This window comes from Nestor notabilis, unplaced genomic scaffold (genome assembly GCF_000696875.1).
Source record: "Nestor notabilis isolate BGI_N333 unplaced genomic scaffold, ASM69687v1 scaffold26068, whole genome shotgun sequence".
Lineage (NCBI taxonomy): Eukaryota > Metazoa > Chordata > Aves > Psittaciformes > Psittacidae > Nestor > Nestor notabilis.
In genome coordinates, this window is record NW_009940058.1 from 69,115 (window position 1) to 80,758 (window position 11,644).

Below are 11,644 nucleotides of genomic sequence, written 5' to 3' on the forward strand. Positions count from 1 at the left end.
CCCGGTTCTGGTGAAAGGTGCCCCTGCCTGTGGCAGGGAGTTGGAACTGGATAAGCTTTAAGGTCCCTTCTAACCAAAACCATTCTAGGATTATCTGAAGACATGCTCCTAAATTGTGAAAAAGGTAAGTATCTGATGTTGCTTAAGGCAGGTCAGTACTTGCCAGCTGGGTTTGGCTCCTCTAGAGAGCAGCTTACCAGCACTAAGACTGACGTAGTGATAACTACCTCCCATGTAAAAAGCATCTTTTCATACAGGGGCAGAAGAGCTTATATAGTGTGGAAACTGGGCCATTCTGTGTGCGTTAGGATATACCAATCTTAAAGGAGATGTCTGACTTTGCACATTTAATTTGTCACACTACAGTGGGATAAGGGACAAATTCACAGTCTCAGTGAAAGAAAAATTAAACACGTGTTGCTCTTCTCTATAACCCAGTTTTTTAAAAGGTGACATTGTTCATGTGTCAAGACAAGCCCCCTGACAGCTTGATTTCACTTTGATTGGGAAGTTCTTAAATCACATGATGACATCAGTGTTATTTTTGCCTGATGCCACTACGTCTCTGTCTCATGTACACATTGCTGACATTCTGCCCTAACACTATGGTGTTTTCCAAAGCACTGTTTCTCTTTTCTTTCTCAGCCATTTGCTTGGCTTAGGCATTTCAAATCAAGAGCACAATGGAAAATGTCTACAGCTCATTAAAAAAACTCCACTAGGGGAACTTATAAAGACGGCAATCTAGTTGGCAAGCTTGACTAGCCTCTAGGAATATTAATCCTCAGTCTTCTAACAATGGCCTAAATCCTTTTCTTTTTATCATGAATGCAAGCCTTCTTGCACCAACAGGGCAATCAGAAGGAATGGATTCAAGTGTTTGTGGAAACAGGAATACAACAGCTTCAGGGTGGGTTGCCCTGACGCAGAATTGATGACTTCCTCAATACATTTAAATGTAAGGATTGCAGGTCTCATATTTAACATTACTTTGCAGGACAGCTTGGCAGAGCCATGTGTCACTCTTTCAAGGATATTTCAGGAGCAATGCAAGTAGTGAGATCCAAGGGCCTCTTGCTGCACAGTTTCAGCAACAATGCTCATTCTGGAGCCTGTGCATATGTTCTTTCTTTCATATTCTTCCTTCTTGCCCAATGAAAAAATTCATCTATTATCTCTTCTACACAGAGCTCTGTTTTGGGAAGAACTTTCATAGAAGTTAAGCACTTCATACCACTGAAAATTTGACCCATGAGTACTTACTGTAGTGCAGGTATCATACTGAAGGCCAGAGTATAAAAGAATAGTCATTCACTTTAACCACATATGTTTCGGAGAATACTTAATAGTTATTCTCAACAGTAGAAAGACATCTGGAAGGAATAAGGCATTTAACTTGCTTCATTACTTTATTTCACATACTTTTCAATTTCAGAAATACCAGTTAAAACATTTCTTTAAAATGCTAAACATAAGAAGCAATTGTCAATTAATGCTTAGAAGCAGATAGAAAAATAGGATCTGTCACAAAAATAGGGTCTGTCTCTCTTCTCACAGATGTAAAAGATCTATTTGCTACTGTTCTACCTGGATTATCCTGTCTGCTCACATGGTCTGCTAGAAGGGGCTGACAAACAGAGGAACTCTGCAGAAGAAACTAAGGGTCTGGCGGGGAACAAATTGTACTCGATAGGCAAACCAGAGTAGTCACAGTTTGCTCTCACACTTGCTATTCCCAGAAATGTGCCCTGCAGAGGACAAACAGCAGCAGCTGGGAATGACTGACCAAGCATAGGGAGAATTCAGTAAGAAGAGTAAGTAACAATGTACAAATGGACTGTTACAATACCTTTAGTTGATAAAAATGGTGACAATCCTTTGTTTCCTAAGAGTTCATTTACTGTTTTTAGAAAATACTACCTTGTCTTGCTAAAAGAAATTAAGTAAATTTTGCCCTTTTATATCCCCAAAACCCAACAGATGCCATGTTCAGGTTTGACTCAAAGCAGAAATGGTTTTAAAATAATATAGTTGACAAACATAACAAATGGAAAGGGCAAACAACTTGAGCTGTGGAGCAATTGTAGCCTACAAAAAGAGATGCCTGATATGGAAAGGGCTGTGACAATAAGCAGGATGTAGGGGACGTGGGACTTGGGACGTCTCCTGGTTTTGAAACGGAAGAAAGCATCAGGACACACCAGTTCTGTTTGCAGAGATGGTGGGAAAAGGAGGCAAGGGAACAACAAGGTGAATCAGCATGAAGTGGGATGGCTAAATGCAGAACTAATCCCATTAAAAAAACTGCTTTATAAATACCAAGCTCAATTCTCAGCCAGATACTAAAAATTGATCAAGAAATTATTAAAATATGTGCAAAGGAAGCCAAACCTTGGCAAGAGTTGGAGGATGTGGAGAAGAGTTCTGCATAACCACAGCTGTTTCACTGGGCTGGCTTTAACCAAAGACCTTAAATTACCCCAAAATGCCAATTCTTTCCTAACAAAAGACTTTTTTTAAGTATTACTTGCAGAGACTGGGGACCAATAACATGAAAATTGTTTCTTCATGAGTCTAGCTGCTACCCTAAGTCAGCATTGCACTTAATATACCTGTGCCTTTTCAAAATCCAAATGCCAGTTTCAAAGCCAGCTCTTGAAGAGACTTCAGTGCTCCCACATCACTGTCTTTTACTATCACACAGTTGACTAGTACAACCTACTCAAACCTTACTTTCAGTGACTGAACCATAAACTGTTGTTTACTTTCCTACTGAGACTACCTAATTTTGCATTGTCATAAGGACTGGAAAGGGGAAGTGTCTGTAACCACACTGGGTGGCTCCTTCTGTGTTTGCTTTCACAAGGCAGCACTCTACTAGTAACCTGTGTCTGGTGTATCTACTGATGCTGCCTGTCAAACTGCCCTAGGTCTGCTCTTCTCAAGTACTCCAGCCTCTGAACAGTGGGATTTCCAAATATTTTCATTAACCCCTATGCCAACAAGCCACAATCTCACTCCATCAATTTATGTTTTTTTTGGTGCAAGTGAAGGTAGAACTCTGTCTTAATGCCTGAGGCTACCCCGCAGCAGATATATAGTATTCAGATTTTTTCCCCACAGATACAATCCTAGTGCTATTATTTTTGTTGAATAGAAGAACTATCCAAGTTTAAATCAGTGATTTAAAGGAAAAGTTGTAGGAAATGTTAGTTTGGGGGTGCAGGTGGGAAATATGCTTCTTGATTCGACTGGATTCAAGTTAACATTTTAAGTTGTCCTGACTTTCCCTCAAATTCTCAATAAATTCTCTGAAGAAGTTGTGTCTCCTTTCAGTTGATGCAAATCTTCCAGTCAGCAGCAACACTCAGGGCTAAATTTTCCAGTGTCAGCGCAGAGGTCTTCGTATCATATGTGAAAACCACTTCTTTTTCTTTCCCATCTGAACAGGACAACAGAATTTACTATATGATTTAAGAAGAACCCTTCTGAAACACAGTTACATATGACTCCCTCCAGTTTTTAATTCAGACTGTCCCTGCCACTGGTGGAAAAAGATTGATTAAAAAAGAAATAGTAATCAAATCTGCCCAGTATACACATAAGGATGTAACAGATTTGGGGAAAAATATTCCTTTTTCCTGACCTTTCAAACTATAGAAATATTCAACTTTTTCTGGAAAAAAAAAATATAGCCCTTGTTTCAGCATAGGTTTTCCTCCAAACATCCTAAAAGTCCTTGAGGTTGACAAGTGGAGGAAGGAAGTCCATGTCCACATAATTCCCAAAGTGAAGGGATGTGCTTGAAATGCATCCAGAAATGATAAGCCATTTCTGTAGATGCTTGCCTATCCATAGGGGATCCCTCACATCTTCTAGATTCCCACATAGTCAAGAACTCCAGACACTTTTGAATGAGCAAGAGAACAGAAAAGTATTTCTGGTTTTGTCTGCAAGTTTCCTGTTCTAGACTAGGCAGGCTTACAGATCTGAGACTCCTTCATTTGAAACGCTATCTCTGCTCGTATTCTGTGCAGGACGAATTTATCCGAACTTGTTAATTCTGAATCACTTTTACTGATGTATCTATTGCCTTATAAAGCAGCTATTCTTCAGTTCTGCATGTAATATTAGTGCTGAGCAGCTGATGGCTCCTTTAGCTAAATTCTTTCCTTAGTATCAAAAAAGTAGCAATCAGAACTAACCAAAGATGCTCCCCATGCTGTAACACTTCCTTTGTAAAGCTGTCAGTTTGCCACCTGCAGTAAATGGCAGCAGAGCAACAGTATTTCAAAATATTGTAGTAAAATAGAAGTCAGTTCATTACCCTTGGAACAGGCTGTCACAGAAGTGGGTTGCTGTCCAAATCCCAGAACTATGACCCGTTCAACCACACACGTAGTTTGGTATTGTCCACTTTCATCTCTGCAGCTGGAAAAATTTTTCATACACATTAGTTTCCATCCATCAATAGAAGTTCAGCATCATACGGAGAAAGTACTACTTCAGCCTCACCCCAAAAGTTCCCTATACTGGTATCCTTTCCTCTATTTACCTTTCCCCTGAAAAAAGCAAAACCTGTTTAGCATCTCTTTCCTTACAAGCAGCTATGGATATTTTTGGCTTTTAGGTTGTTTCACTCAACCTTTGTAGGTTATGTCCCCTTGTGCTTCCTTTCAAGTGCTTTTCTTGTATATTTTGGAGACTACATGTAATGGTGTCTGTTTGTGGTTCCCACACAGAATCACAGAATATCTCAAGTTGGAAGAGTCCAACATTTCATGTATCGCTGCCCTTAGACTTATGCAGAGCACTGTTTACTTCTGCAGTTTTATGATAGATTCTGCATCCTCTGGGATTTCACTAAGCAACTTATGAGCCTAATATGTTTGTAAGAAGGCCTCAAGAACTTGAAGAGGCATTTCCAATGACACCGTGTTGGTGGCTTTTGTCCATAATTGCTGTTACCTGGAAGAGAGAATATTCTTGTGGAAAGTGAATTTCCGATACAGGAACTGCTTCTTGTGGAGATATTGAAAAGAGTGCCCATCATCTAGGTAGAGCTCACCTATTGCACAGGCCTGTGAAACACACCAGATGGAGTACAAATCAACAGCAGCTCCTTAGTGCTGGGCAATGAGACTAAAACTTTTCACCATGTCATGCTTCACAGGGAAGCGTATGTGTTTTTATTTTTCTTTAGCTACTTGTATCCTCATAAGGCTAAGGGAGTCCAGCTCTGAGAGTGCTTGAAGACTTGGACATCCTGGTTTTGTAAATTGATGTGGGTGTCAGGTGTTAACCTCATTTATAAGAAGAGACAGTTGTGGGAAGTTCTGTATTCAAGGGGAAGTCTGTGGCCTGCTCATTGTCTTCTCCTTTCTCCAAGGGACTAGAGGAGGGCTGAGAAAGGTCAGAAAAATGCTCTGCTTCTGCTATATTCAGATAGTCTCACTTTGAGGGAATGGTGGTAGGCAGACAGGAACCCCACCCCCCCCAAGTAGAAGTGGAGGAGAACCATTTGGCATACAGAGGCAGATACCATTGTGCTGATTAAACGGGCAGCAAGGACCTAAAAAGGTCAGAGGGAGTAAACCACAACTTTGTAAAGGGAGCATCAACTCCAAGTACCTCTGTGTCCAGAGCCACATGGAGTTCATAAGAAGCATCTATCATCCATTCAGTAGATTTTCCAGCTGTGGTCTTCAGAGGTATCACGGTACCCCCCCGCTGGAATACAGGAATCTGCAAGAAACGAAGCCAGGGTAGAATGGTTCTTATTCTCTGATCATAAAAGTTTAACTTGGAACAGGGATAACTGAATGGATAACTCTCATCAAAGCTTAGAATGAACTTCTACCACAAGTACATAAAGAAAACTATTCAACTAACAATGGGAATAGTAGTAATTTTCCTGTATGTGTACAAGTGAAATATCTTTGCTTGGAGAAGTCACACTTGTATCATCTCACTTTACCACCAGGACACATTCGTGTTCCATCTAACAACAAAAGAGATGGGACTTTTCTCTACAAAAGCTATTTTAGACTACATTCCTACAAGGAAACTGAAAAGGCTTTTCTGATTTTAAATATTAAGAAAACAAAAGCCTATTTGTTTGTTTGGGGTTTTTTTTCTGCTCAGTGAAAGTAGTATTTTAAAATACAAACATACATTCTCCAGCACCACTGCGATCTTCAGAGTGCCCCGATCTTCCATTTGTTTAAATTTCCTGAAATCATACCAAATCTAGGAAAAATGAAAAAAGAATGAGCATGACATATATGGCAAGATCTGTTCCCTCTGCAGATGCAGTTCCTCTTCTGCTTAACCTTCCTGTCACTATTCCTAACAACCTATTTGATGAGCAAGAAATACCATTTACTTTTAAAATCAAATTACCTTCTGGATGGAAAGAATAAATTCTCATCCCTGAAGCACAAAAATAAGTTGATCTTTTCTACAGTTTGAACAGTATTTTGTATGTCTTAAAGCATGTGAAAGTGCAAACCAATGAAATACTCTTTTTTTTTAATCTAGAAATGCTTATTTGCAGAATAAGCATATTTACATTGGAGAGGAAATTAACAATAGAGTTGCTGATAACAAGTCACAAAAAAGAGCTACATCTGAAACTTCCTATGCACCACACCTGCTAGCAGGTTGAACTGCTTCAAGTATGCCAGGCAGTCAATTCCCACAGAGATCTTGATAAACACGCTTTTCTTGTTTAGAGAGCCTAGGCTGTTCTTCTTATATTAAGAAGAATTCTGAGTGTCCTCTGGTGCATCAGTGGAGTCACAAGGCTCTGCATTGCTGCTGTCTTTCCTCTCATGCCTCTCTAGTCTCAGGCTTTCCCTTAGGAACTGTGTTTCCCAAATTCTTTCCCTTCCACCTCTAAGCTGCTGCAGCCACTCTTTGTAGCAGTGGATCACAGTGCCATCCTGTGGATAAACTTCGGAGAGGAACTGATCTCTCTACGGGTCAAAGTCTGCTATGCATGTCCCAGGATACTGAGGCTTGTATTTCCTCATTTTAATTTTCCCTCGGTACGCCTTCCCTCTGATTTCTTTATGACCTTTCTTCAAAGATCCTTTTTCTTGCATATAAAAGTTTAACCCAAGGAGAAATATGTGAAAAAAGGGAACTGACAATTTATTGAAGCTGATTTTTGATGCTCCATAAGAAGCAGCAAGCCATGAGGGGAGATTTAAATTACAGGAGACATAAGATTCGCGCAGCAGCTCTTGGGAAAGCAAGAAAGTAAATTTACTGTGAGCCAAGCATGCAAGGTATGCAAGGTATTGAGATGCAAGGTATTGAGATGGAAGGTGCATTGAGATACAAGGTATTGAGATGCAAGGAAGGTGGAAAGTGGCATAGAATGGTTGGCACCTGACACAGCAGCAGTGCTCAGGAGTTATCTGATGGGGAGCTGGAAGGTTACTGTATACATATTCATCCTCACCTCCTCGGATCCTGGAAGCAGAACACTCACTGCTTTGGCCTCTTTCTCTGTGACTGGATGCACCAACAAAGCATTTCCTGGAGAAAAACATAAACATGCTGTGATCCTCAAGGCTGCATCTGATCGGAGCAGAAGCTGCATGTTCTGTGGTTGTCAGCCTCCCATAGCCATTTTAGGGCCTTGCTTAGGCACACCATATGCTTAGGTTCCCTTTCTACTGCAAAAAAAAAGGCATGTGCAGAGAGCTGACAGCTGCTCGGGCCTTGTTCTGTTGCAGCACTGGGATGGAGCTGCACTGTATACCCCCCAGCTTGGAGGCACTTCTGGGTCCCTCATGGTCTGAGACATGACTGCCTGTTTGCTCTTTGGTTGAAAAAAAAAATGCTTTTCTAACCAAAAGAGTGGAATACACGAATGTCTTTGTAAAGATCCAAAATTAATTCTGTTGATTATTGAGCTTGAGTTGTTCTTTACTAAATAAAATACATTAATATATAGAGACTGTACAGTTTGATGAACTTCTTCCCTCCCTGACCACTGGTGATGCAAGCTGAACTCCCGGAGTCCTCTGAAATGCTCTGCTTCACCACACTCAGCTTTACTGCCCTGTCTGGCTTACCTTGGTCAGATTTTTGCTTGAGAGGGGAATGTCCCTTAATTTGAAAGCCATTAGAAGGCACTCTTGAGCCCACAAAAAAAAGAAATGCCTCATTCCCCTCCCATTCTCTCTTCCCCAATAGACTGAATGTGCTTCATACTCACTTATCTCCTTTAATTTCTGAGAAAACTGACTTCAGCAGCCAGCCATATCAGAGTAAAAACCAACCAGCTTTGGATGGTAGTTTTTTACTACTGTCATTTCTGAAGCAGGCTGTGGTTTAGCTGCTACAGGGAACGTCCATGTTTTAGGTCAAAAATGACCATGTTTTTTCATAGTGACTGTGACATTGAACTCAGTTTTTGCATCTCATATGACCCCTATTTCAAAGTGCTGTTAAAACTGGGTCCCTTGAAGAAGTCTTGAGTTCTATATTCAGTTACAATATAAAAGCCTTGAGTGGAGTTTTCAAGTTTTCATCCTGCAACACTCTCTCAGCTCAAAAATATTTAACTCAAATTCCAGAGAATGAGAAGACACTTGCTTACCCAGCATGTACTCATTTTCCACACCAAAAGTCTCTATGTTCCCTGGAAACTCTACCCAGAGAGGCCTGCAGAAAGAAAAGATAGTGGGATTCAGTTAGTTTCTACTCTCCCACCAGGCCTGTTCAGGCCTTCTGGCATTTTCACGCTCCATTTTCTCCCTTTCGTTGCAAGGTACAGCTATCAAGAACTGAAGATAGAGCAAGATCTTCTGTGCCTTAAAGTATCCCTTTTGGGTCACTAATGAGAGTTTCCAGTACAACACAGGTTAAGACACTCCAATGTACCTATGGTTTGGCTTCCTGTAGCCTCACTTTCTTCCTCCCTACTTTCTTCCTTACAAACTTGCACCGCATATATCTTCCTTCTAGCAAAGGAGAGACTGATGAGCCTTTGTCAGTGTACCGGCAATGCCAGCAATGCTGACATCTGATAAGCTAGTCCCTGCAGCCCTGCCTGTTCTCAGCAGCTTGCTGCTGCTTTGATAGCGTATCTCCTCTTGGTCACAACTGAAAAACTTGCACCAGCGGTTTGTTTTCAGTCTTTCTCAAAAAAAGGTAGTGCAATAACCATCTGCTTACAGAACAGGAGTTGTATATTTAAAGTTTGAGAGATTATGACAATAATAGCTCATTCAGAGACAGGGTCTGGGTTTCTTTACACAAAAAGCCTGGCTCACTTCCTCAGTCATAGACATAGTTCACCGCAGCTCTGCTGTTCATGTGCTTGCTAATGAGACACATTTTCCATTCTGCTTGTCTCAGTGAGAAAAATACCATGCTTCCTCTCTAATTCTGTACCGAGTGCAGCAAATTTAATGTAATTGAAGCTTTATTTAATATTGTGGCCAGTGCAGATGTCAATGCTTAATTTCAAGACAGAAACCCACTGTTTTGTATCAGTGCATACAACAGGGGCATCTATGCCTATATAACATGCAGATGCTTATACTATGTCTGTAATGCAAATTATCTTCAAAAGTCAAACCACTCAACCCTTGTCAAAAGACCTTTATGTTTTTAAAACTTAGATGTATTGTATTTGCCTAACAATAAGTAAAGGTAAATGAGTGCAAAAGGACAGTTCTAGGGCAACCTCAAAGACACAGTAATACCAGGGAGATTACTGACATTTATCTCTTGCTGAAAGGATTTTTGCATTCAGTTCCACTGAGGCACTTTCTTAAAGGTTAGAGAGCAGCAAAACAAAAGTTTATTTCCTAATTTAATTTCTGTTCTAGATTAATGGATTCTTTACTAAACGACAAATTCTAAGAACTACTGCAGAGATAAAGGATCAAAATACCAATATGAAATAAGCTTATATAACAGTATTAATACAGCTGTAACAAATATTTTCATGAGGGGCAAAATGGTCTTTACATTTTTAGGTCAGCAACTCCTGATTCCATTAAGCACTTTAAATAAAGTGCGGGTTGTAATACTATAATGTTCTTTATGACGACAAGATGTTTGGAGACCACAGTGCTTTAAAATATGTTTAGACTGTGCAGTGTTTACTGAAGGAACATATTCCAGGCACCAGTTAGAAAAAAACCCAAACCACATGATTTTCCTCTGAGAACCCTATCAGAGCTTGAAGAATGCATGAAATAGAATTTGGTCATTTCTGAGTGTTTTTTTCTTTTTTAATATTTAATTTTAATATTTAAATAAGTAAATGCAAAAGTAATTTAACTTCCCTCCTCCAAGTAACTTCTTGAAGATAATCACTAAACCTCCTGACTTATGCTCTTACCTCATAACTGGTTCAGCCGCTGTGTGTGCCCGATAGAACAGTGTGTATAAGTATGGCAGAAGGACGTAGCGCTCTTTAATGGCTTCCCTGATGATCTGGGTGTTCTTCTCCCCAAAGAGCCACGGTTCTCGCCGTTTGCTCTCCATGTTAGAATGACCTCTGAAGAAGGGCTGGTAGGCTCCAGCCTGATACCAGCGAACAAGTAATTCTGGTTCTGGATCTCCAATAAACCCTCCCACATCAGCTAGATATCGCGCAGACAAATAAAAATACACAGTTTGGGAAATGATTCTATAAAATGTGAAGTTCTCCTCTAACAAACATTTCAAGTGTATAAATCCATGCATTTCACAGGGTGCTTGCAGTTCTGCTGTTGGGCAGCTGCTTGTCCAAATAGAAATGAAAAATTGGTGTAAGAAGTTATCCTTTAATGAAAATATCAAGAGAGCTTTTGGAGGATAAGTGAGTGCCTTCCCCAGTGAGAGAAGACTGTCACGGTGATGCTGTGGAACACCACCTGAACACCACTGCTCCAGACAGAGTGGAAACCCTACATAAAATTTAGTGGAGAAATGTTGGTGAGAGCCAGGTTATTGGCTTCCAAACCTGGACTAATCCATGAAACTGCTTGAAAATGCACTGGCCTGTTGAGCTTTCCACCATCTGTGTTGAAGTCTGTCTTGGGATACAAGCTTGGTGGCACCAGTGACTTATGCATAGTGAGCAGCTCCAGCTAAACACCTTACCTCCACAGAATGAAATCCCTGCCATGCTGATGGTGAGAAGCATTGGAATGGATATTTTCAAGTAACTCCAATCTGCTGTGTTGTCTCCAGTCCACACTGCCCCTGGAAATACCCAGTTTCAGTGTTACACTGGAAAGTTTGGTGTAGGCTTTATTTTGTGTTTGCAGTTAAGGAAAGAAGACAAGAATGGTCATGAACTACTGGTAAATTGCTGTTGATTGCAACTTTTTTTTCTTTATACATGCAAGCTCCTGACATACACAATAAAAGCAGGTAGTGGTTTGTCACAGGACATGGGTTGCATTTAACTTGCACATAATTTGAGAGCCTCCGATTTTTTTTAATTGCTTGCACTTTTATGATCTCACCATGTCAGTATTTCTTAGTTTCTGTCCTCTCTAGACTTGGCTAATACACACCAAACTTAATAGAATAAAGCAGCATGGAAGGGATCCAATTAGTTCTTACTTACCATACTTCTGCGATCCAGCAAAGAAAGATCGTGTGAGGACGAATGGTCTCTCTTTCC

At 40.4% G+C, this 11,644-nt stretch overlaps 1 protein-coding gene across 1 annotated transcript in view; it reads right to left on the reverse strand.

Annotated features, from left to right (window-relative positions):
• Positions 1-3,332: 3,332 nt before the first annotated feature.
• GANC (glucosidase, alpha; neutral C) overlaps positions 3,333-11,644 on the reverse strand; it is a gene marked incomplete at its 5' end in the record, with an annotated part of 22,161 nt that continues 13,849 nt past the window's right edge. The window contains 10 exon segments of the mRNA XM_010020177.1: positions 3,333-3,442; positions 4,328-4,431; positions 4,969-5,081; positions 5,632-5,745; positions 6,175-6,249; positions 7,469-7,545; positions 8,615-8,679; positions 10,370-10,613; positions 11,116-11,217; positions 11,588-11,644. The exon segment at positions 11,588-11,644 is cut by the window's right edge and continues 16 nt beyond it. Coding sequence (XP_010018479.1) covers positions 3,333-3,442; positions 4,328-4,431; positions 4,969-5,081; positions 5,632-5,745; positions 6,175-6,249; positions 7,469-7,545; positions 8,615-8,679; positions 10,370-10,613; positions 11,116-11,217; positions 11,588-11,644 — 1,061 coding nt within the window.